The sequence below is a fragment of the Crassostrea angulata genome, chromosome 10, assembly GCF_025612915.1.
Source record: "Crassostrea angulata isolate pt1a10 chromosome 10, ASM2561291v2, whole genome shotgun sequence".
Taxonomy (NCBI): Eukaryota; Metazoa; Mollusca; class Bivalvia; order Ostreida; family Ostreidae; genus Magallana; species Magallana angulata.
The window spans coordinates 35119218-35145908 of NC_069120.1; the positions used below are offsets into that span (position 1 = coordinate 35119218).

Sequence of the window (26691 nt, forward strand, 5' to 3'; positions counted from 1 at the left end):
TAGTTGTTATAAGCTTCTATAAAAAATTATGTAATTAATTCAAGTGGTCTACATTACACATCAGCATCATTAGGATAATCATTTCCTATATATCAATGAATAGGATGAGAACATGTCCTTAACAATAACCAATCAAACTATAACAAGTTCTTCATTCCTTGATGGCTGTGAAAGCATGGCAATTTTTCATTATACATGTGTATTCTAAAAACTCAAAAAACTTTTTTGCTAAGAAGACAGATGGACAGACAGACACATACAGAGAGACACAGAGATAGAAAGGGAGGGAAGAAGGGATAGGGAGAGGGAGGTGATAAATAGAGAGGGATGGAGGCTGATTTATTTATGCATCAGGCATTGCAATATACTTACATCTTTTTCTTGCGTTTGGTCATTCAGATCACAGAGCAATGGAATGGGTTGTGGGCGGCTTGTCAGGTAATAGAACGTAGTAGTGGTTACAGCCGCTAGAGTCACAGCACCAGCTCCCAGTAGCTTCAAGTAATCCATATTTCGTATTTTCTCTCTGAAATTATAAAGTTCATCAAGTTTAAAATTTAGAATCTGTGCCTGCATAGATATTGCCTCTGTGGTTCAGTGAACCATATAATTCAAAGCGCTTTTCTTTTATCAGTAAAATGGTAAAAAGTTGTCCAAACTACCAGCCAATATAACAGTTGAAGTCACTTAATGACGTGCTAGAAGACTGTAGGAAATGTTTCATTATTCAAAAAATGATGTTCGAGACAAATTCAATTATACAGACCTATTTTATTCTGGTGATTGCAAATGTGTGCAACTTTCAAATTACGGTATATTATATCCATCGAAAAAAGTCTGTACGTTAATAAATTATACGGGTATATCCAGTTGCTCTAGTGACAATTTTTACCAACTGTCAATTATATACATGTGAGAATATGCATCAATTTTCATAAAAACAGACTTCACAGCAGATGGTACATGGGGTTGGTTGCCTATCAACCAATCGATACAACTCGGTCATATATGAGCAAACATGTATTTATTATTTCGGTTATATGCAATACATGTCATAGACAAAGGAAGCTAAAAAAAAATATAATACAAGTGAAAAGCTGTCAATGTGACAGCAAACCGGGTTTTCTTTTATGTAAACTGTATCCATAATCCATGTCAACCCTCATCCAGTGAAATGGAGTACCCTACATGTATATGCAACATTTTGCCAAATAATGACTAAGTTCAAAAGCTTGTATTTTTTCGATAAATTATCGGAAATCAAAATCCTAGCAATATGCACACCTCTGATATATGTACAATTGATCTCCAAAAGAACAACTTCCTATCTTGAGAACTGTAGGAGGAGTTATCCGTACAATGAGGGTACCCTTTTGGCAGCCGCCCGCCCGCCCGCCCACCCGCCCGCCATTTTCACCATTTTAATAACCGGATTTTTCCGTTGGAAAACCCGGTTAAAAAATGAATGAGGAAGGATGTCAACATTTTAAAACAGATTTCAAGAACTAAAATTGTCACTGGAATCTAAACATAAATATCCTTCCCTTTTCCAAGACACTTCAATAGGAATGTGTGTGCTTCCTTGCATATCAAGCAAGATCATCAATGCATACAAGTGTACAATTTTGCAATAGGGATAAATCAACATGTACGGTAAATTTACATTGAAATATAGAGAGAATATACCATGATAGTTAAGACGAAAATCAACAAAATTGAGACTCTAAACCCTGATCAAAATTGATTAAACACATGCATTATTTCTTTTAAAATCCTAAACATACAGATCTCACTGGAGAGTGGTTTTAGGATCTGCAGTTGCATGTTTCATGCAGAGAAGAAAATTCATTCAAAATTTATGCATGGAAATTTAACACATGAAGGCACATCTGTAACAGTTGAATTAGCACAGATGCACAGGTTTTCTTTATAAAAATATAGGCTGACAATGAATTAATACTGAATCCTTCAAGGACACCAAACACTCACATCATCACCATGCCTGCCACTGAAACTCCCTGAATCAGAGATGTCGCAGACATCTTGTTTCACGTCAATCAATAATTATCCACAAAGACTACTGTACTGGCCTTTGTCACACCAGAACGACCGTGGACTAAATGCAGTACAAGATGCAGAAAACGGACTCATGGACTATACTATCTGACAAAAAAAAAAACTGGCCATACATGTTGTAGAAATCTGTCAAGGCCAGTCCAAGTATTTACGAGATAATGATAAACTCCCCCCTTAATATAACACGTCACATATACTGACAGTGTTGTATTGGGATCAAGGTACAATGCTCTACAGTCCATAGCAGTCTTGTCTAGTGGTAAGTCCAATTCATTCACAAGTTCTGATTCATACTCACCAGGATTATTGTTCTAAACTCCTGAATTTGATGGCTAGTACGTTATAGACTCCTGGCTTGTAATACAATGGGGTTCGTAAAGTGTATATATTGTGACATTTCAATATCTCCAACACTTAAAGTACAGCAGTGTCGACTAGGGGCTATCAGGTGATGGACATGCATGCAGGTCCAAAGTTTAGGGGTAACTAACCACAGAAAGGGTCGATTCCCCCAGCTGTCTGGCAGAAATAGGTGATCCATTATACAAACATGCATGCTTCATTCACAAGCTCTTTAAATAGAGCCCTGATATCGAAAAACCTCAAGGTCACTCAGAGCCATTCATATCAGTAGAATGACTAAACTTGCAGACAAAATACTGAAACAGCAAAGATAAATAACTCTCATTCTTACTTGGTGTACTATTCTTATATAACAGAATTCTCTGTCACAAGAACTAAGTCAAAATAATGTGAACCTCTTTTCAATTTGAGCATCTTCCAAACTGCTTGAATTTATATTAATAAGATTATTAAGATACTGCATCCCTTTTATATTCATACAGTTTTATACCCATTGACATCCTTAATTTGAGCAATATTTATTCATTAACTGATAGGGTTATTTCAACATTATCTACGACATTAAAGCTGTTTACTGTGACACAGAGCATGAAATACATGTACTTATTGTTTAGCTTTTGGTTCTTATCTTCTTCACATTGGTAATAATTACATAATTTGGTTTTGAATAATAACTAAAAGTCCCCTGTAAGCTTTATCTTAAAACCAAGTTATCCATGTGTGCAGAGCTTTTTGTTAGAAATTGTTAACTGAAATACATTAAATAAAGATCTTTCTTTTTATTACAGACATGCAAAAAAATGCACGTTAACTAATTCTGAATTGTTTTGCCTTAGTCTTGGGGTAATAGATATTAGATAACAAAATTAATATGGTGTCACTATTATAATGACATAAAGGATAAATCAGACTTGCTTTAACATAACTGGTCTACAAGTCAAAAACCATTTTTTTTCTTCAGTTTTTCATTTACATAATGCATTGCACATTCTAATAATATCACATGTTTGTTACTCAATTGCTCAGTTTTATTTTACATGTACTTTGTCCAAGGTTCGATCTCTTTTCTGTCCTTTTTTGGCAATATTTAGAGAAAAAATAGATACCTGTTCGTGAAGTAGAATCGAAATTGAAAAAGGTAAAAGTAATAAGTCAAAGATTTTTTTCCTTGACTTGTCATTTCACTTTCCTCATAAAATCTGCAAAGATATTGACAAGAAAGAGAACAAATCTCTTGAAGTGACTAGTAGTGGGAATATTTGACATTTTTACATCCATTTCAAAGTTCTCACACAATTTTTTTTAATAACAATCACTGTGTTTAATAAAAATGCAAATTTAAAAAAAAAAAGAAAAAGAAAAAAGTCATCTAGATATAGGTCAGTTGTTGATTATCAAGTATGTTCTTGTCAGGGCTCTGATTTAAGAAAGAAAAAAATCTATGAAACGCAAGCCAGCGACATCAAATAATTTCAGATACATAAAATACAGTATATGTCCCCCAACATCCTGATAAGTTGTTGCCTTAAAAAATATACAAATTTCCTTTTTCCTTGTTTCACATTTTTTATTGTGTCACTGTCTTGTACAGAAAAGGCAGAGGTAAATCAAATAACATTTTAATCAATTTCAGTGATGTAACTGGTACCAATGTGCAAAAATCTATACAAAATGTTGACTTAATCGGGCAAGTTTTCACTTTTTAGGTTTATGGGGAACCAAAAAATTAAATGGAGAATGCAATTGACATGAATTGTTTTATATTGCTAAAATGAAAAAGGAGAGGAAAAGTTAGTGGCTTGGCTGGGAATCAAACCAATGACTCTTGAATTTCTCTAGTCAAGAGCTCTACCAATAAGCTAACCTAGCCAACATTCATGATCGATCCACAAAGCCCTAACTATTAATCCTCCCTATACACTACACTGACGACAACACACCCCCCAAGTTCTAACACCCTGGCAGGACTTTCAGAATCACCTGTAATCTAGGGGTTGGTCAACGGCAACAAATGTAGTAGGATGGGCAGAGTTAGTGGCTGGATTGGTAATTGATCCTGGGACTCCTGTTATTTTGATCTAGTCAGGATCTATACCCCCCAAGTGTCCATATATTCACAAAGCATATAGCCCAAACTGCTACAAAAATATAGGCGCTTCCAAATCAAATTCTAAAGTTTAAACAGTACATAACTATGTGCAAAATTATCAAAGTTTAGTAAAAAAAATTATAAATATGATTCTCAGTAAATTTGGCATTTTAATACAGATTTCTTTCCTTGGCTCTCATTCAACTTTTGTTCATGAAAAGTCTTCAGCTTTATCATTTACAAGTGCTTAGCTCAAATCTTCTCACATTACAGACATTGTGTTATTAAGTATTATATACCATGACTTCCTGATTCATTAATGCTCTATAACAATTATTAAAAGAACTAGAGCAGAGCTCGTGGCAAAGCCACGAGTAGGTCTTCCGTTGTTGCTGCGAGATGAAAATTTATGTGATTTGGTGTCAAACGATTATAATGACTAATGACTAAAATTTTACTTCTGCTTTTGTTATAAAAACGTGTTGTGATTGAAAGCCTGTATAAAGACAGGAAGAAAATGTTTTATGAAAACTATTTGTCGAACACAGTTTGTGTAATTGTTTTGAAAACTCTTTAAGGCCCTGTCACACAAAGTTGCGTTCCCAGGGCGTGTTCACGGCGTTGTAAAATTCATGGAATCGCCGTAGGAAAATTCAGAAAGGCGTTCTTACAGAGCTCCCAACTACGTTAGAACAGAGTTCTACTTGGCGATTGACTGCCCTCTCGCTGGGTATCCGCCGAGCGCTCATGCGTGCTAGGAGTTTTTACCGCGCATCCACAGCGTGCTCTGCGCGCTGACTGCGTGCACATGCTCTGTTGGAGACTTTACGGCGCTGTCATGGCGACCTTACTCCACTTCTACGGCGTGTTTATCGGAACGCAGAGCCACGGCGCGTACTTTGTGCATGTTCAAAGTGCGCGCCGTCGCATGGCGTTCTAAAATGTTCTAGGCTAGGATATCCCACCGCGGCGAACGAAGATGCTGTTGAGTTGTTACGGCGCTGTAGAAGACTCTAGTTCGTTTACCATGGCGTTTTACATTATTCAATTACGCAGCGGGATCGCTGTGAGGACGCAGCTCCAGTGTGACAGGGGTTTAAACAATGAGAAGTTTAATGGCGAGTTAAATTTTTCAGGGTAGCATGGATTGTTATATATTACATGTACTCATGATTCATGTAAGGAAATGTACGTAAAAACGTGCATAAAAAACACGTAACTTCTGTAAATAAATCTTTCTAATTTTTTGAAGACTATGTGCAAGTTTGAATTTGTTTCGTGCTGTCAAAATTTGGTAAATAGCCAAAATTGATGGCGTATCTGAAAATTTATTCAGGGCTGATATTATTTGATAATACGAGTAGACTTGAACATTTAAAATAATAATCAGCTATCAAGGATCATCGGGAGAATTTATGCATAAGTGAGCGTCTTAATTTTACTCCTGATATACAGACACCGCTATGTACCGTAAAATTTAATAACATTATTTACAGAAATAAATATTACTTCTCTCTACGATGCAATAATATTCAAAATCCCTATTTTTAAGTCAGTTTTTTCTCCTTTATCGGATCAACAGTTATTCTCTCGGAGAAAGTTTACGTATGTATTTAAAAAAAAGGGGAGAAACTTCAATAAAAATAAGCGAAAAATGATGGTGTTACGGTTTTTATTTTCAGTTAATTAAATTAAATGTGACAAAGGCGCATATTCGGTCGGATTTTTGGTAACATGTACATGAAGTAAATTTGATGCAAGTTCCATGTTTGTTTTTTGTGGGTTTTTTTTTTTTTTTTTTAATTTTTTTTTTGCTTTTCTCTGCTTTATCATAAAGATATATAAAAAAAAAAAACTACGTACATGTCACAAGGAATATTTGCCTTCTCTATATATCTTGTATTTTAATAGATTGGGTAATCATTGTTGACCTAAACTTAGTATTCCACTGGCTGTAGCTAACCTTGTAAGTAAATTAAGTTGCATGACATCCTCATACCACACAACTTCAATAAAACTTTTTTTTAATCAATTTTCATATAATTAGCAATAAAGAAAATCCCCAAGAACACATGTCCATCTCACTGAAGCGTAACTTTGAGAAGCGCATATATTTTTTGGAGGCAGATATGTCGCTATATTATAGTCTGTAAGTCAAGTAAACTAATCTGTCCTAACTTGCAATACTTTGATGATTTCTATGGCGACCACCTGCATAGCATAATGCATGTAGTCGAATTTCATAACATCTTATCCCAAGAAAAAATTACATTTGACTTAAAACTTTTAATTATAAAATATATTATTCTGTTCATAATTATATATAATAGAAGTTTAGCGTGTTCGACATGTTAATTTATTATAGCCACGTTCTCAGATTACGATCTCGCACCTTTAATGTAAAAATGAAAGTCTTGTTGTTTGATAATTGACCACTTTGAAGAAAGCACCCTTCGAACTGTTGATTAATTACATAACAATTGATGATCTGCAGCCATAAATAAGCTGGGGCTATATATGTTCTGAGCTGTTTGCGCTGTTCAACGTGACACAAGATTTTCGGTAGCACGTGGCGATTGAATTTACGCAATAAAGAAAATTGAAATTTACAAAGACTGACCGAATAAAAAAACGGGTGGGAAAGAGAAACACGCTCAGGAGAAAATGTTACACATAAGAAGAAGTCACTATCAAATGATTTTCGATAGATCTGGAATTTAAAAAAAAGAGCACTTGGCAGCGGGGCGGTGGGAGGGCAACACAGAAATAAGTTCGTTTTCACAATGAAACTAACGACCATGTAGAAACACTACAGAAGATATTAATATGAGACCGATAGAATCTAAACAAAACTTGTTTCAGAACTCATGTGAATATTCTTTAAAATAATCACCCAATGCCTTCATTCAGGGCATTCTTTTATCGTGTCAGCACCTACCGCAAACATGGAACTTTGATCATAATTTGATTTGATTTTTAAAATTACCTTGTACGCTGTCGTATAAATCAATGCTAAATCAACTGTACGAGTAAGATAAATTTATCTGTTCATCTAAAACCAATATAATAGTTTAAAACATAATAAAAATAGTTGCGTTCGTACAAAATACCAAACATGCACGCGTGATAAGGTACATGTAGAGGTCACTTGCGCGGGATCTCCTCGGCCATGTGCGAGGGATGATCATCATTTAAAGGTTTTAATATTTGTGTTGTTGTTTTTTTTTGTTGATTGAAAACATTATTTGTACAGTTTTTAAAACATTTAAGACTTACAAACCAACCATTCAAATATGTCTCACGAGTATTTCCGATTTGGAGTAATATCGCTTTTATTAATTTTCAGAACGACTTTTTAATTTACTCTCCAATGTTTAATTTAACTAAATACAAAATGAACAAACTTTTATAACATAAAATTAAAACAGTGTACAGTGTATTAACGGCTTTATAAACTCAAACACGTTCATATTCATGTAAGTGTGCGGGTGCGAATCTTGTGTATTAGATAACCGTTAACCGCTAGATAGTGCAGCCGTGGATGATTTCCTCGGCCGCGGGCGAAGGATAGATTACATAAAGGTTTAACGCATACACACGCACAGCTAAGAACCTAGGAAGATTTGAAAAGTTTGCAATTTAATGACTAAATTCTATCAAATAGAAATTCTTTTTTTACTTAAAACCCACAATTGATATATATGACTGATATTGCATTAGATTGAGAATGGCATTGCTTTTATTAATTAACTGAACGATTTCTTAATTGACACCCTATCGTTTAATCCAATTGAAGAATAAACCTTTATGTGTAATCAAAACTGAAATAATTCTTCAGTTCGCAGCTAAATTAACTCATATATGAGAGACGCAACTCTCGTGTATTAGATAACCGCTGACCGCTAGGTAGTACAGCCGCGACCATGGTGACCGATTTTCTCGGCCGTTGGCGAGGGATAGCTTACGTAATAATACACATCTCTGATTCAAGGTGGATTTTAAATGCATGCAGTATGATAACTAAAATGTAATGCATAGAATTTTTTTTTCAATAAGTATTTTGTGTTTTACTAGAAAAGAAAAAGAATGTTTTGTTTTTCGATTCTCGTCTTTAAGGATTGTGCACTATAAGAACTAAACGACAATGAGTTTAACTTCTATAAAAAAAAAAGCATGTGTTCTAATTTTTTTCTCATGAATTAAAGCCTCCTGTATAAACCATCATACTTTCTGTGGTAACTTTTTGCCAGTTTTACGCGCAAAGACTTTCGTTAACTTGCCAAATGAAAGCAGGTACATGTTAACATGTAAAGCTTTTTACACTCATACTACACAAATCACTTACAAAATAACATTATAACAACCTTTATGAGATCCCAACAAACAACTTTTCCAACGACAGCAATATCGAAATCCTAACCGTTTTTGAGTTATTAAGCAAAATCTTTTGAGGGCTTCTGGCCCTTAATTAAAGGGGCCAGCCCTTTTTTATTGGTGTCAAATGAAAGCCCTTAACATTATGCACAACTTTTGTTCTATATGTATTTAGGAAATATTTCAAACTAAAAAGTTACGAAGCTAAAACATGAGAAAAATTTTGCTATTTTTAAAACATAGATTTCGATTGATGAATTCGAGTGGAATAATTGGAAGAAACTGAAATCCAAAAATCAGAGGACAATATTCAAAGTGTCAATAATAAAGATTTTTAATTATAAATTATTTGCTACGGACCATTTTGGAGCCTTTGTCTGGAAACTAACGTCCCTAAAATTTTAGAAAAAGGGGAATAACTCAAAACCGGAAGTTTCGATTTCAATTTTTTTTGTGCTCTAGATACCTAATTCAATTTACAATATACCGTGAAAATTTGAATGAAATCAGATGACAAACAAAAAAGTTATTGAGGATTTAAAAACGTCTAGAAGAAGAAAAATAATAATGAAGAAGACCCATCAGAATCAGTACAAGGTCTTCCGTTGGAAACGGAAGACCTTAAAAATAACTGTATGTTAATTTACTTTAACTGGACATGATCTTTTCTGTCATGAAAAGACAGGTGACGCTATAACAGGGAAACACTGTTTTCAATGTTTGTGGAAGAAAATATTAAATGTACACATTTTCTTTTATTTGTATGCCTTTTCGTTCAATGGGTATAGGAAATATTACTTCAGTGGTTACTGTCAAGACTTATGTCTTCAGTATAGTATGCAACTCATGGTTAACCCAGTGACAAACCTGTTAATTATAAGTGTATATAGATGCAAGGAATGTCTTTCAACGAAAAACGGAAGATTTAAACAGAGCAACGTACTACTACTTCCTAACGTAATACACGTACTACATCCTAGTGTAAACTGGAATTCACTTACACAGAGGAAATTCCAGCTATCTGTAATTAAGAGTGATGAATGAAAAAGACAAAACTTTAATATCGTTTACATTGAATTGTATTGATAAAATCATCATTTACCTGCACAGTTTATCTCGTATATCAGAAATATATTGTATTGATCAGACTCAGCATCTGCGTATTCTTTTTTTCACGCTGTTGACCTCCTGCACCATCAGCCGATAATATTCTGGGGTGCGTTCGTTTTTAGTCAAGTCGTGCGTGACCTACATATGGAGATTATACTTTTCATAATTGTTAACTAATTGTTGACAAAATGTCTGTTGTGATTTTCTTTTCCTATTATTATTATTATTATTATTACTTTATTTTTTTTTTTTTTTAGTATTTTATCATTTTTACATCATCAGTGTATAAAAATATCATTGCTAAAAAATTTGCTATATAAAATATCGGTGTATTTTTTTTTTAATTACATGATCTACTTTTGCCCTTTCTCGATTTCCCATTTTACAGCAAATTCTTAAAATTCGTGAAAATCATAATATGTGAAAATTTATGATGTAACTTAAAATTAGTTTATACCAAAGTTTTTGATCCGGTTCAAATTCTTTAAATTGTTACAATAAATACTTTGCATCGATTTCAAAGATTTGCATTTTTTGGGAAGCTTTTGAGTTTTGCGTTGAATACCATATGATAAGTGCATAGGCACTTGTTTCTGAGAAAAAAATTTACCCTATAGTATAATACTATAGGGTAAAATTTTTTCTCAGAAACAAGTGCCTGTGGATAAGTGGTAGAGATAATTAGATGCAGTATTAAGTTCTCCTTTTTCAGAACTCTTTTTTTTTTTTTTTTTTAATATATATATTTTATTCAATAAATTACATTACAAGCGAGGCAACATCTCCGCAGAGACCCTCAGGTATATCGTCACCTGGGGTGCCAGGGGCCCCCTGGATCCGATAAGTTATAATTAATATCAATATTATATATGTATATATTCAGTTTGAGTTATGTCATTAATACAAGCATATAAAGAAAAATATTAATAATACACAAAAATAGTAGTTTTTCTAAATCCTCTCGCAGGATGACACATTTAAGTATTTATATAGTAACAATAGAACAGAAAGAAAAATATATAATGTATGTTTGACATTTTAAGTATATTTGAAATACATATTATAGAAAATATAAAAATATACGCATATAACGAAAAGACTATCTCATTTAAACAAATATAATATGATGGATGATTTTCGTCCTTGAATTAAAAAAAAAAAAGACGTTCATATAATGAAATACATGTACATATGGTTGCTGCCACAGGGGATATCATCACACATCTTACAGAGTCCTCGTTTTCCCCTATAGCAGCTCCACTGGAGAGACAGAAACCCTCCAGTAGCGTGGAATATGAAATTAATTTATAATTGGAAAATAAATACATGCATAAGGAAAAAAAGAAAAAGAAGATACATGAAGACTAGACATCCAGAAGATGTATACATGTACTCATATTAAACATAAGCCCATATCAGTTTTGTGATACATTGTTAATCATAGTTCAAAAATAACATTACAGCTTCTCAAATAAAAGCCTAAGCATATCTATGTTAAAATTACTATATTTTGATTTTTTCAGGGCTAAGTAAAATATTTTTGTGGACGTTTTCACGTGCGAAATTATGTCTTCTGGTTTTTCAATATCATCATTTATTCTACACCACATCTTGTATTTATAAATTCTAAGTGCTACAAACGATATAACATTATTATAAACGATAACTTTGTTATTGATTTCTTTATATAGTCCAACAATTACATGTTTCCATGAAACCACAAAATGTAAGATAATGCTAACAATATTCCATATTTTTTTGACATTTGTACAATCATATAGTAAATGTTTAATTGTTTCATTAGAGTGCTTACAATACAAGCATGCACTAGAATCGTTTTTCCATTTACTGAGATATTCTCTACTTATAAGTATGTTGTTTAATAGTTTATAGTTAAAATCTGCGATTTGTTTGTCAAACATGTTAACGACTTTGTTTATATAAATGTTTTTTATCCATTCTGATCCTTCAATATTAAGGTCCTTAAGTATTTTCTTGATATAGTATGGCTTTTCAAATTTGTGATCTCTAAAAATCTTATAGTAAAATTTACATTTTTTATCATCTATCGATTCATATATGTTACCATGAAATAGAAACTGCGGTCTGTGAATAACAGTCGTATGTTTAGCCAGACCTAGGTCAAACTGTTTTTTAAATTTATGAAATACGTTTTTCATTATAAAATATTCACAGATTAAATTGTTCTTTTGGGCTAATATATTCGAAAAGAATTCCAGTGGTTTTAGCCCATTTTCGTCAACAATATCTTTGACATATTTAAAACCTTTATTAAACCAGTTTTGAAAATAAAGTGTTTTGTTTTTAAACATGAACATTTTATTGCCCCAAATATGCTGTTGTAAAAATTCAGGGGTTGACATAGCATTTGCCTCTTTAGTGGTTTTTGAATAACTAAATGCTTCAAATATCTCTCTGTAAAATATTGGTAGCTTTTTAAGGAGAAAGTGGTTTTGCAGATCTATTTTATTTGTGTGTAATATATAAAGTATGTCATCATCTTTTAGTTTGAAATTTTCTAGAAAATAGAGCAAGTTATTTTCACCGTTTAATATATAAGATATCCAAGATGATTTAATAGCTTTGATTTTTGATTCTATATCTACTATTCCTATTCCGCCATATTTTACATCTCCGATAAGTGTTTTTCGTTTTATTCGATCCTTTTTATTCCAGATAAAATTGAAAATCAATCTATTTATAGATTTAATAATATCAGAACTTGGGGATGGTAATATTGATAAATTGTAGATCAATCTGGAGATAGCTAGACTATTAATAATACATGTTTTTCCGAATATAGTTAATTTTCTTTTTTTCCACGATTCAAAAAGTCTCTCTAGTTCTTTCAGTTTATCTCCCCAATTTTTTTCAATGCACTTTTCTTTGTTGTGTCCAATATATGTACCTAGAACTTTTGTACAGGTAAAATTTTTTCTCAGAAACAAGTGCCTGTGGATAAGTGGTAGAGATAATTAGATGCAGTATTAAGTTCTCCTTTTTCAGAACTCGAAAGGGGAAATGGGGGTCTGGTTTTTTTATTTTGTTTTTTTTTTGGGGTTCTTTTTTTGTTTTTGTTTTGTTTTGTTTTGTTTTGGGTTTTTTCGGTGTTTTTTTTTTTTTAAGTTCATAATTACCTTCAGTCACTTTTTACTGAAAGACCGATCGATGCATATGAGACAAAATGTTACCACGCATTATAGTATGTATAATAGTTGCCCGGTTTTAAGTACTCATGATTACTAAGACAAAGTATTTCCCGAATTTTAAAACTGATAGAATAAACTAATTGTTGTTCTATGCCTGAACGGGAGCATTTACCCCAAATCGAGGCTTCTTAAAGGCTTTCTGAGATAACTCCTAAAGGCGGAATCGATAACTTGCTTGCACATTTAGATTATAATGTCAATAAATATCCAGCTCTAATGAAAGGCTTCCAGTGAAATTAAAATTCAAAAATAAAAAATCTAACTCCTGTCACTTCTTCCTGTGATACCTGATTAGTTCCTTCGAACCTTAAAGTTCAAAGCTCCACGAGCGTGTCACTAAGACGAAAAATCAAAGAAGTCGACCGGCCGCTTCCCATTTTATGCTCAATCAGCTATCATTAAAAGGGCTTACTAACGAGCATCATATACATGATGCATGTTCGATTAAAAATCTTGTTGCGGTGTATATAGAGCTGTGTGCTAAAGACCGAAATGGCTAGTCTTCTGTGTGTTCTGAGACAATAGAATTAAAGTTAGATTCATTTGTAAATCCGCTCCCCTGCCATGACATGTAAAATTTGTGTAGAGTATCGTAGAGGAGCGGATTTACAAATCTAATTTTAATTAGATTGAGATCTGAGCATTCTGGTTTCTCGGTTTTTAATAATATATATATAGATAGAACATCGCATATAACTTATACATTGTTTACAGTACCCTCTGTCTTTTACAGAGACTTCAATTCTATATTTCATCTGATCCATTATTTCATTTCAAATAAATGTATTTGACTTATTTAAGAAAAGGAGAGTGAACATATGATAATCGTATCCGCGTTTTCGAATTAGTTGCTATCGTGCAAAAACTCGCTAGATAGGTTAGAAGATAGGAAAACAGCTATCTCCATGGTTTCTTAATTAGCTCCTTTAATTTTCCCCATGTTTTTTCATAAGGATTTATCGGAACGCAAGAACATTATTTAAAGGGTTTATAAAGTGAAGCCTCAAAGATAGCCAATCGCACCCACCCACAGAGCTCGATGCTTTTTTCGATCATCAAAGAAAGTAAGAGTATGAAAGCCAATGGAGAATCTTAATCATTTCACGAAAAATCGAAGAAGCATAATTTAAGGAGATCTATAAGCCTTTAAGCGTTCATGTTGTCAGTTTCTTTATATAAGAGAGGAGAAATTGACACTCCCCCCCCCCCCTCCCAACGTCTAATGATTATTTTTTCAACTACAATTAAATTTATGAGCGGGTATTTGATAAATGTTTTTGTCAATGTATAATTTCAAGTATGATTTAAGTTAACAAAAATTTATCTGATATATGTCTTGCATTACTCTATGAGAAAAAAAAATCGCACTTTTTATTCAAGGTAGTGATAGATACTGGACATTTCATTCATTTTGAATGATGGAATATAACTTGAGCTTGCTCTATAAATATGTAGTTATGTAAAGTATTTTAAAATCAAAACCATGCATCATCACTTTATATATAAATTATTATTCATATAGTGTTCATGACTTAGATGTCACATAAAAGGTTTCAAATATTTTTGAAAAGTCAAGAATGTTTAAAAAGTGCCTTTTCCTCAGTGTGCATTTGAAATTTAATTTTCCGAGTTTTATCAATCAAATGGGCATCTATTCAGTTTTATTCTCCCTTGATCTTGTTTCCAAAAAGTTTACAGAACGGGGTTTTCTACATAGAAAAGATTTTTTTACAAATTGATTAATGTAAGCAAAACTTTTTTAAAGTTCGATTATATTAAGGCCCTTGTGCGTCGTTATAAATAAATACGAATGTTATCCGTACGACCTAATCACTTGCAATATTCGGTAGCCGCCATTTTTCTTCCAAAGCAATGTGCACTTGTGTCTTTTAAAAAGTGAAAAAAATATATATATACACGTATGTATGAAGAGTTTTTCATAGTTATGCATATATTATTATGGATAAGGATACTTCGAAAGCAATAGTAGATTGATTTGAGCAACCCTTGTAGTTGATTGGTGGCTTTTACGAGTTTATTTTCGCTGCTTTGTTCTTGTTTATTTTATGCGTGGTGTTGGCCACTGTTGTTTAGAATAGTTAAGATCAGTGGTTAGATAAAATAAAGACAAAAAGCCAATCAGTGGATTATTTGTTTTCAGAATTAAAAGATTAAACGAAGACAAATTATATGAGATATTGTGCCATTTCAGGCATTTGGACATTTTTGGTGGATGCTTTATTGTGATTGGACAATGCCCATACTTTACTTTAGAAGTCTTATAGACTTATTTTGAGATTGTATTTAATGATGATGTTAATCGATTAAACCTGATCAGCTGTTGTAAGTTCTGCATGTAATGCTCTTAATTGATTTTTGATGCACAGCTGAAGTTGACCAGTTTCAAAACTTGAAAACATGAGTTTAAAAATTGAATTCTTTCCAACTGTGCACGTTTTTTTTAGTTTCACAATATGTAATTAATCAGTAGCTGAACGGATAGAAGTTTCTCAGCATTGCTGTTTGTGAATTTTCTGTCTAAAGAAATCTTGGCAGGAAAATGGAAGCATCTGTGATGAAGCTGTTATTTATAAACATTGGTGAAGTGATTTCAAAGGAAAACTTCATGACATTTATTAAACAGAATGTCTATTGTTTAAAAGAGGAGGTGGAAGTCAAATATTTTCTCTTGCAGGATATAATCTGTAATGATTTTGAGTGGTTCATATTGATTTCATGTTATAATGTTTTGAATTCTGATTTCACTTTCACTCAAAGAAATAAAACATTAAGAATTAAACTTTTAAAATTGGACATATCCATCATGTATGTATATATATTGCAAAAATTGTTGTTTTTTTTTCATAAAGGATGCCTCCCAGAGGAAAGCAAGTGGCTAGAAGAGGAAGAAGTTCAACGTAAGGATTAAAACTCTTTATTTAAACGAACCCTAAGGAAATTCTGTTTTGCACTTGTTCAATGATTTATTAATGCGCATGACAACATACCATATGGCGGAGAAATATGCGGATAATTTACACATACTGATAGTTTAGAATTAAAATGCAAAATGTATAATTATAGGAACTTTCTAAAAATTCTATATTTGGCACTTTGAAGCCTATTTTTACCATGTTTTTCATAACTATGTAGTGTGTTAACAGTTATATTTTAGTTTTCTGTTAAACTTCCAAAGAAATATCATGTAAATACTAAATAGATAAGAATTTTACATAATATTATGACTAAAAAATTTGTTGGGAAAAAATCCTGAATGACCTTTTACCCTGCAAATATTTTTGTCATGCTCATACCCACAAAATCTGATGTGTTTATCAGGAATGAAAATTTCCTTATTATGTAATATTTTACGTAGGAAGTCAATTTTGCTTGTTTACTAAACATGCATTATGTTTTAAAGGCCGCGTGCAGCTGCTGCTAAGAAAGATCCTGTAAAACCCATTGACGACGAGGAAGAGGAAAAGAAAATGGATGTCAGTGGAGATGACAACTTAGTGGATGTTGATTTCACGGTATCTGATCAAGAGGAGGAGGAAGATGTCATAAAGCTGGATGAAGAAGAAGAGGAAGACTCGAAGGAAGACCAAGAAACGGAAGAAAAGACAGAAACAACAGCAGAGGACACTAAGAAAGAAGACAAAGAAGAAAAAGAAACCAATAATGCTGCAGGTTTGTTTACATTTTGAAGACTTCCATTGAAAACATTTTTTTCAGAGAAGATTTGTATAGACCATTCACTGAAAATATTGGTTTGTGAAACAATATTCCATAGAAAGGTCTCTATATTTTTTCCTTTGAGTGATATCATTTTCAAGATAAGAATTATATACATGTACATATAAATGAGTTTATTATGTTACTTTTTCAGCATACTGTTTAAGTATAGCATGTTGAATAGTTTCCTTGTTAGTTTAGAAATGTAAGGCTGCCTTTTACATGCACTTAAAGTTAGAGTTCTAAACCAACTTCAAAAAAAAATCTTTCAAGAAAGGAGTTTTTATATTATACAATGTGCATTGTACAATTACATAAGATTACCATGTAAAAATAATTTGCATTTTATATTCTCTGATGCAGATGAAGATGAGATTGAATTGAAAGCAGTGGAATTATTGGATGAAAATGAGGAACAGCTAGAAGATGATCAGAAAGATGATGAAGAAGAAGAGAGCAAGGAGGAGGAAGAAGAGAAAGAGGAAAAAGAGAAGGAAAACAAGGAAGAGAGTACACCAAAAAAGGAAGGAGAAGGAGAGAAGAAGGAAGAAAAAACAGACCCAGATGCTCCAGAGAAAACATTATTGACCCATGGTATTTTTTAAACCACTGTTGAGATCTGAAATATGTAGAAATTCAGAAAGCAGAACATGTTATTGACTCCCCCAAATTTATAGATTAGAAAAAAATAATTGCATCTCTGAGTCAAATTTCCTTGTTTCTTAGAGTATGTATTTGAATTTTTTTAAATTTTCAGTTGTCAAGGGTCCTGTTCGAATTTCCATACTGACAGTTGCAGACCTGAGTAACCGAGATCTTCAATCACTGATCCAGAAGTCTGTCAAGGCTACACTGGATTATGATGACAGAAAAGGGTAATAGATGTAGAATCAATTAGCTTGAGTCAAGAAGAGGACGATATAATTGTGTACAGTTTGATCCAATATTTTAGAGCATTTTCAATCAATGAGAATAAAAAAATCAAATTTATTGAACTAAATCAAAAGTTAAAACTTTTTTATTAACAGGACAGTTACAATGTGGTTTAATCCCCGACGAAGTCGAAAGGCCATTGACATATTGTCTTGTCTGGCCAAACTGAAGCTTACCAATGATGAAATCAGTGTCGCCTGTCCAAGAGCTTTTGCAGCTTTGCTGGGTAACAGCATCATCTATTAGTCTTTACAATTTTATTGTGGTTTAGTATTTCAGATTCTCATTGATCTTTTTGTCCATATTGTGTTTGAAACCTCTATTGTGAGATTCAAATCAAATTTTTAATGTACATGTATTTCTTTCACAGCTACTGAGAAAAGAAGGGACAAGTTTCCAAATTTTGACGGAGGTAAGGTGTAATGGAAGCTTATCAAATAAGCACTAAATCCTAATGCCTTTTGTTGTGGGAAAAATTTCAAATGGGGAAAGATTATGCATGTAACTTTTTGAAGTATTTTAATGTTACTGGAATTAAGAGGATAATGCAGAGCTTTTACAAGTTTGACTACAAAAATCCATGCCAGGTTGGGTTGACTGTTGCTGGAATAGTACAGTGAAAATTTGGTGAGATTGAATGGACTTTAAGAAATGCAGGCATCTTGAAAATTTTTCTTAGCATATTATTGCCAAAATTTAATGTCGAAGGCATAAGATACAATATGCCAAAATTTAATGTAGAGGGCATAAGAAACAAAAGAGTTTATTTCTTCATGGAAGAAATATGCTTAGATATGTCATGATAGCCTTGGGGATCAGCCTGACTTTATTTAATGTTTGTTTGTTGTAGCCTTTATTTTTCACTCACCAACATATTTCTGATTCAGAAGTTTGGATCTATCCAATACATGTACTGTATACTGAAACATAATAATTAATGTTCTTTGAGTTTATTATGGATAAAGGCAGGAGATTTGAAAATGACCAAGGAAAGAGATGAAAATTGGGAATATCAGTGTTTTCTCCAATTTCCTGAAATCCCAAGCAAAATGCGGCAGTTCATCTGAAAATAAAAGCAGAGACATAAGGACAGATTTTTTAAATGTCAAAATTTCACCCTAAAGAAAAGCTGAGTCAGACACACAGATGAAGAAAAATTGCATCAAATCAAATGAGTAATGGAAATTAAAACATGTTCAGAGAACTTCAATGTCAACAATATGGCTTTATGATATCTTCAAAGAGAGAACTTGATACTAGAATCTTATTGGCTTGTACACAAAGAAAAAGCTTGTGTTGCTAGTAGAAAAGATTGGAAAAGAAGAAGCAAAGAAAATTTTTGGAAGATTGACTCTGGATTTTACAAAATCAGCTGTAAACCTCCGCTGGAAATGAGGATTTTACCAAGAGATACTACATTCTACAAGGCAGCACTGCAATGACAAATTCTGACTTGCAGTAAAGAAATTAAGCGTGCATATTCATGCAAATCTTCTGGATACATTTGTATTTCTATATACATTTTGGCATCATCAACATTATGCAGTCTTCAGAAACAAACGCAAAATTCTGATTTCCAGATACAGATGAAAAACTGAGAAATTGACCAATAAGAAGTGGATTTAGCAGTTTTCTTTTATTGTCCTCCGAGGTTGGAAATGATTGGAAAGCCATGGAATACATGGTAGTTTCATATGGTGAAATCTTCTTCAGAATTAACCTTAATACTAATTACAGCTATTGCCCACCGATGGAAAATTTTTCAAATTCAGCCAAAAAAGAATGTAACCAAACATGGAACTTCAATGAAAAATAATCTGAAAGCATTCATGTTGATGACTGGAAAAAATATGAACGTAATGATTCTTAAGACATGACATATCTTCGACGATGAGAAGGAATAAAGTTTTGAGTTCTTTAGAGGATTGATTATATAAAAAAAATGAGATAATATGATTTTATACTGTAAATATATCCAAGGAAGGAAATGAAGTTTTGGACTCTACTGTATGGAGAAAACACTGATATAACTTCCCTTAAATGTTTATGTTTTAATGAAAATGAGATTCTTTAAGCTGTATAGAATTTAACCAGCAGGCTGCTCTTGGACCATGTTGGCTCCTGAGAAAAGAAAGCTAACAAGGCCCCAGTGGTACAAACACCCATTTTCTGCATTTGAAGGTTAAATTTTCAGGTCAGAAAAAAGATAAATCAGCCTATTGCACCAATATTCCCCCAGACACTACAGAGGAGGTTTTGAGAGCTATTTTCCCAGAATGCACCAATGTTCTAATACCCACTAATGAGGAAGGTGAAAACTTTGGGTAAGTTGCTAATGGAAAGGAAAAAGTGGTGGCATGGATGCGTCAGGTAATATTTTGCCAGTTCTTGAATGAGAGGTTAAGTTTTGCGGCTGAGTGATGAACGGCATTTTGATAATGTCAGATAATTTTAAGCGCTGAATATATAATTACGCTGAAGGAAATTTAATTTCAAGCAACTCCGCTGAAGTTGAATAAGTTGTCATTGCCTGCGAAAAGCAAAGTTACTGAGGAACTATAATTTCACCAGGTTTTGCATCTTAGAAATGGAAGCTGTTGAATGCTCTGAGACGATTATTTTGAATAGTAATATCTTCAAGTGAAATGAGTAGTTGTAAGCCGATTTTCATAGCACGTTAGTTCTAATTTTAAAATGTGAAGCGTTTTGGTTAGAGCAAGAGAGATTTCAAACTTTCAATGTAAGAGGACATTGAATCTTGAACAAAAGAATTGCACTATATTAGTATGCAATGATGTTTGGCATAAAGCGTTAAAAAACATTACTTTAAAACTTCAATTTAATCTTATGTTCAATGACATGTACCGGTAATGATTTTATTTTAATTATTTATCATTATTATGGTATGTAATTCTGTTTTAGTAAAGAGGGTAAGTATTTCTAAAGCCAAAATTTAAAAAAAAAATGGAAGATTACTAAAACATAAAAGACAAAGTCTGATCTTGCTCTTTAACCTTTGCCCTTTGTACCTGTGTAGGTGTGCCATCCTGGAGTTCAAGAGTGGACAGGAGGCGGCCAGCTGTGTGGAGGGAAACAAGGATGTGGAGGTCGGGGACCACAAGATCAAGCTGAGCCACTGCTACCCCATGCCAGACCATGGTCAGTCAAGTCTCGGGTTCTCTCCATGCTCCATTTATAAATTAAAACTGATTGAGTACCAGTATTGATTCAAGTCTTTTATATAGGTTCCAGTTCCTCATACAAATAAGAAATGCTTGTGTTGAAAGTTTTTCCATCTTAGAGATACATGTGTAAAGGGGGGGGATGAAGAATTTGCATTGTTAGGCCTAAAAAAAAAAGTTGTGTGTTTAGGGTAACTGGACCTAACCTACAAAAATGCCCCGATCCTACCATTTTTTTATGTCTGATTAATTCCATTAAAAAATCTATTTTTAAATATGACACAAGCAAACATTCTTAGGATTCATGCAGAAAAAATGATAAAATTTAAAAAAAAATCACTCCCTACCTAACCTAATTTTTTCATCAGTGTTACCCTAAACGCACAATTTTTTTCATAGGCCTTATCACTATTTTTTTTTTTTTAAGTCTAAGATGTATAAATTGGTGGAATATAAAAAACCGTAACATGCAGAAAAAGATTTTTTTGGAAATGGATGATGGAGGTGCTAAGTGGAAAAATGACATCCAAATAATGCATGACTTCTTGCAATTTATTCTTGGTTAATAAATATCCAATAATCGGATGAGTTAATGGCATTCAAGATACAGAGTTTCAAAAATGATTTTTCAAGTTTGAAATAATCTTCATTTTTCAATTGCGTAGATCCCTTTGTACTCTATGTTCTTACAGTTTTTGAATGTTCATGTTCTCTAGCATATATAAAGACATATAATGAAAATTTTTTTTACCTATTACATTTTTGATTTTTTTTTGGTCACAAACAGTACAAAAGAGACTAGAAGAAGAGAGGAAGCATGACCGTCCCAGAGACAAACACGACCGCCCCCGTCCCACTGCTAGTCGCTTCTCTAACCTGAAGAATCGACGCACCATGCCTGTCAAACGCATAGGTACCAGTCTCTCCACAAGGTACAACAAGTTTGGAGGCAATACAATGACTAGGAGCAGAGGTCGGGGCATGCAGCGTGGTGGCATCAACAGAAGCAGCTACAACAACATGGGCTCCAGCCACGGACATGGCCATGTCAACAGAAGTACGTGTTTCTCGCCTGATAGTGAATCTGAACAAGTTGGGTTTGTCTTTTAAATACAGGACTCTTAGACATAACCTTTATCTGCTATTGTCCTTTATTATTTAATGCTACATACAAAAGTTTTAACTTACATTAGCTACATACAAGAGTTTAAACTTACATTATTGAGATGTTATTTAGACATATTACATATCCTGGAAATTAAGTTTCTGGGGGTAGGGCAAGTGTTGAAAATTAAATTCCTTCTTACAGTTAGTTCACATTTGAAAAGTTATAGCATGGTAATATAGTTATGATGTACATGTTTCATCTTAACTCTTGTAGACACAGGACCATCGACTGAGATGCTGGTGAACCAGATGTCGGCTCTGACCAATATGGTGATGACCAGCCAACAGAAGCTGGCTCAGCAGCAGAATCTGGTCAGACAGATGGCCAACCAGCAGAACATGCTCAACACCATTAACACGGGGATGTCAGGGGTCGGTGCCATGGGTGGAGGAATGGGAGGGGGAAGGGGATTCAATGACATGGACAGCTTGAATGACAGTCGCAACAGGCGGGACTCGTTTGATCGGGGAGGAGACAGAATGGGGGGCATGGGGTCATCTCAGAGGTCGCAGGGCAGGCGGGATGATTTTGATAGTCACTCTAGAGGTGGTGCTGGGAACAGGAGAAACACCCCAGGTACTGTGGAATCATTAAAATTCGTGGAGGCCAATTTTCGTGGAATGCTTAAATTTTACAGGTTCGTGGTGACGCATTTTCGTGTATTCTCGTATACCTTCAAAAGGAAATATTGCCTTAATTTATTTATTCGTGGAGGATGCTAATTCGTGGATAAGACGTACCCATGAATTCCACGAAAATTGAGCCACCACGAAATCTAATGATTCCACAGTATGTGCTTTTACTGAAGATTAAAGATATTAATTTGGAAAGAACACTAAGTATTGATTGTTAAGATGGCCCATTGTTAAGTTTGTTGACAGTGTTACTGTTCAAACGTAGGTAATATTCCCCCAGGAGAGTCTGCTTGCTTCAAATGTGGACAGGATGGTCACTGGGCAAGGGAGTGTCCGAATCAGAACCAGAGAGGTAATTGGAGCAACATTGTAAATACATGTACTACAGATGGTATACAGTTTAGTGTGTGACATCTTACTTTGACATTCCAGCAGGCCCAGGTTCTAGCAGTTCAGATCGTGGCCACGGAGGGCATGGAGGACACAGTGGCCATGGAGGACACAGTGGAGGACCAAACAAGCCTGGAGGACCCAAGCCTGAGGACCTGTGTAACAAGTGTGGCGAGAGAGGCCACTGGGCCAGAGAGTGCCCCAATCCACAGAGAAGTAAGATTTTTTTGTCATTTATATAGAAGTAGGACGGGCATTGGAATTCTGAAGAACTCAGAAATATGAATGAATGCTAGAACAGTAGTTTTAAAAACTCTTTAAATATCCATTTAAAAAATCCCCTTATCATATCCACACAAGCATACAGCAAGTAGATAAACAGAAATTTTCTACCGGGTACATGTAGTAATTATTCTCAAGAAGAGGACTGCTTTAACCTCTTTATAATCTGTTAAAGGATGGGACATTTTTTATATCCCTTATGTGTTCAAATTCATGTGCATGTTTTACTGCTGTGACATTAAAAGAATAGTGAGTTTCATGAACTTAAGATAAGTTTTTTTAAAGAAATATGTTCAACTTTTGCTGATTATTTTAAAACAGTTACTGTTAAACAAAAATGCATGTGTATTCTTCACACACTATGAATAGTACTTGGATACCGTAATTCATAAACTATCACAGTTATTTGCTAATGAATTATCAACTACCACGGTATTTAGGGAGGTGCTATTATATGTTATGATCCTTTCTTGTTAGCTTTCATATATAACTTGTATATTTGATTGACCTTGTTCTTTATTACTCTATAGACCCCAGGCCTAGCGGTGGCAGTGGTGGTGGTGGTGGTCGACAGAGCTATGGAGGACGCCAAGACAGCTACGACTCCAAGAGGTATAGACGCCATTATTGACATCCAGACTCAAAGTCATAAACTGCTCTTAACCAACTTTTATTTGTGACACATATATATTAACCAAATTGATTTGCAATTTACCAGAAATTAACTGGGAAGCTGCAGCTTATTTTATAAACTAAGTCTACATTTACCATCTTAAACCAATATATATTATAAGACTGGTTCACAAATATTCATATTTGTAACAATGAATCTTTTGCGAACCTCAGAAACTTTTCTTGTGCTTGAATAGAAGTTGATTTAAACTATATAAACAGAATTCAATTACCGTAATAATTATTAATAAAAACAGAATCCTTTTATTCTTGTAAGTGAATTATAAATTTTGTTTTATACAGGTATGATGTGGATCCACCAAGAATTGCTGAGGATGTGCCATTTATGACTGGCATTGCCAGCGGGACTGGTGGAAACAGGTTTGACGATAACTTTGACCGATTCCAGTCAAACAAACGCAAGGGTGATTATGATGATCACAGAGGACCAAAGAGAACGAATTATGGTATGAAAATGAAATTTTATACTTTATATATGCATGTAAAAATTAAATAAACTTTGTTTTGTCTCAGACTCTATTCTGGCTTTAGTCAACAGAATTTTTGTATTCTGCACGTTGCAATATATACTATGTAAATGGCAACAAGGTGGTTTGAATGAACGTTTTACAATTTATCTTCATGGATATTTACATACAGAACAAAACCTTTAGAAGCTTTGTCAGAGACTTTTAAAGAAGTTAGTGTATGTCAGGTTGTCCAAGCCAGAATCTATTGACTTGAACAACCAGACATATCTTTGAAGTGAGTTGATAAAGCAGCATTAAGCTAAATAAAGCCATTTATATGTACATTTTATGTAGATATCCAATGATTCTGGAAAAAGTGAAATTTGAGGCTTTCAAGATATAAATGTAGTTAAGTTTTTGCATGTTTGAAAGAAACAGATGCATGATCAAATTTAATTTAGATTGCCTGTCTCATGCATGATATTTTGTGTATGTTTGTATCAGTTATCTTATTGATTCAAACGACAACATTTTTTCTCAGCATCATATCTATTAGTATTTAGTATGTGTATAGAACCTTAGAAGGTTCTGCTGAAAATTTGCATGTATATGAAGGGGGACACTTAAACCAATTTCTCTACCCTATATCATTACTTTATATCCAAGCTAATCTTCTGATTCAGGTGGAGGACAGAGGGGAGGGGGCCGTAGAGATGGTGGGCGGGGCTATGGTAACAGAGGCTCCTCACCGAGGCGCAACCTCAAACAGGAATCACCCCGAGAGAAGTCGTGGACCTCTGCTCAGTCCAAGTGGGAACAGTACAACATGTCCAAACAGGGAGGAGGTAAGAGCATTCTATTCCATTAATGAAATGTCTATACTAGATAGTCAATACAGTAAAACATTTTATGAGATCGCCATGTCAGAATTATTCCTTGAAATCTACCTTGTCCCTGGTGCTTCACTATAATAGTGTTTAATTGTTAATTATTTTGTATTTGATTACTACTGTATATAATGATAAACTTAATTAATATTTGTGTGCATGTTGATCTGAAATTCTTCTGTTAGTAAATTTAAATGATAACTAGGGCATTTGATTTGATTTCTCTGAATTTGTCAAATATATACATGCAGTGAAAAGTTTACAGGTATTGATGAAAATATATTTCAAAATTTGTAACATGTACCAGTGAATATATCTGTTCTGATTGAACTTTTTCTTTGTTTCAGGGAGTTCAAGGAATTATGGAAATGACAACTATGGAAACGGAAACTATTATTGAGAAAGCTTCAGATTTGTCGTTGATTTCAGACATCTTTATGCATCCCCATTCATCGTGTGTGTACTCTCCGTCAGAACAGTGTTAAATGTATGCTATTTTATGACACCCTCCTTTCCTTTATGTTTTAATTATGATTTTTTTTCATAATGTGCATCAAGCATAAAATGCAATGTTTTAGTCATGTCATTTTTTGTAGTCACAAAAATTAAAGTCATCATGAAAAAAAATTTTCATTGTCTTTTTTGCTTCATTTTATTGGGGTATATATACCAGTATGTAATAGTTTTCTCATGCTATTTGTTTACCCAGTGGCCAATTGTTTGTAAGCATAGTTAGGTCAGATGTACTTTCTTTGATAAGAGCAATTTTTACATCAATAAGAGAATTTATAATGTAATTTAATGATCGAAATCTGTACAATTTTAAAATGTTTCAACAATTTGTTTACTGTTTTAATTAAGTGTATTCTCATCCACCTTGAATCAGAGGGCGTCTCACACCATTGGAGATTGTAAGTTAATATACACATGTAAAGGTCATAGGAATCAAATAGGATTCTAATTCAAAATAAGTGCCTAAATATGGGGATAAATATGGACTACCGGTACTTGTATAACTTACCACTGGGAAAGTTTTTATATCACATGCTCCCTTGTGGGTTGTGTAAACACAAATGCTTCTTTGATGGTTCAAGT

At 33.5% G+C, this 26691-nt stretch overlaps 2 protein-coding genes across 5 annotated transcripts in view; one reads left to right on the forward strand and one right to left on the reverse strand.

Annotated features, from left to right (window-relative positions):
- LOC128168303 (long-chain-fatty-acid--CoA ligase 1-like) overlaps window positions 1-10151 on the reverse strand; it is a 31763-nt gene extending 21612 nt beyond the window's left edge. The window contains exons 1-2 of one of the 3 annotated variants that reach the window (XM_052834522.1): window positions 10005-10151; window positions 373-526 (exon numbers count right to left, since the gene is read on the reverse strand). In XM_052834522.1, coding sequence (XP_052690482.1) covers window positions 373-510 — 138 coding nt within the window. In that variant the 5' untranslated portion in view covers window positions 511-526; window positions 10005-10151. Of the gene's footprint in view, window positions 1-372; window positions 527-1989; window positions 2145-2374; window positions 2587-10004 lie in introns of those variants that run through there. The other 2 variants (XM_052834523.1, XM_052834521.1) reach the window with 2 other exon arrangements.
- On the forward strand, window positions 2313-26229 carry LOC128168302 (nucleolin-like). 2 transcript variants are annotated; one of them, XM_052834519.1, is made up of 17 exons: window positions 2313-2335; window positions 16113-16160; window positions 16664-16932; window positions 17341-17571; window positions 17735-17852; window positions 18006-18136; window positions 18281-18322; window positions 20105-20234; window positions 20948-21069; window positions 21880-22149; window positions 22474-22836; window positions 23161-23247; window positions 23328-23501; window positions 24098-24179; window positions 24543-24706; window positions 25393-25554; window positions 25944-26229. In XM_052834519.1, the coding sequence occupies exons 2-17, from the start codon at window positions 16114-16116 to the stop codon at window positions 25994-25996; spliced, it is 2445 nt and encodes an 814-aa protein (XP_052690479.1). In that variant the 5' UTR covers window positions 2313-2335; window position 16113; the 3' UTR covers window positions 25997-26229. The 2 variants fall into 2 exon arrangements, with proteins under 2 accessions (XP_052690479.1, XP_052690480.1); XM_052834520.1 differs by lacking the exon at window positions 2313-2335 and adding an exon at window positions 15077-15161.
- Window positions 26230-26691: the final 462 nt, after the last annotated feature.

Coding starts and splice junctions, on each gene's coding strand:
- LOC128168302 (XM_052834519.1), top strand. CDS start 16,114: ATGCCTCCCAGAGGAAAGCAAGTGGCTAGAAGAGGAAGAAGTTCAAC. Junction 18,323..20,104: donor GTTTCCAAATTTTGACGGAG/GTAAGGTGTAAT, acceptor TTAAATTTTCAG/GTCAGAAAAAAGATAAATCA. Junction 20,235..20,947: donor GAGGAAGGTGAAAACTTTGG/GTAAGTTGCTAA, acceptor GTACCTGTGTAG/GTGTGCCATCCTGGAGTTCA.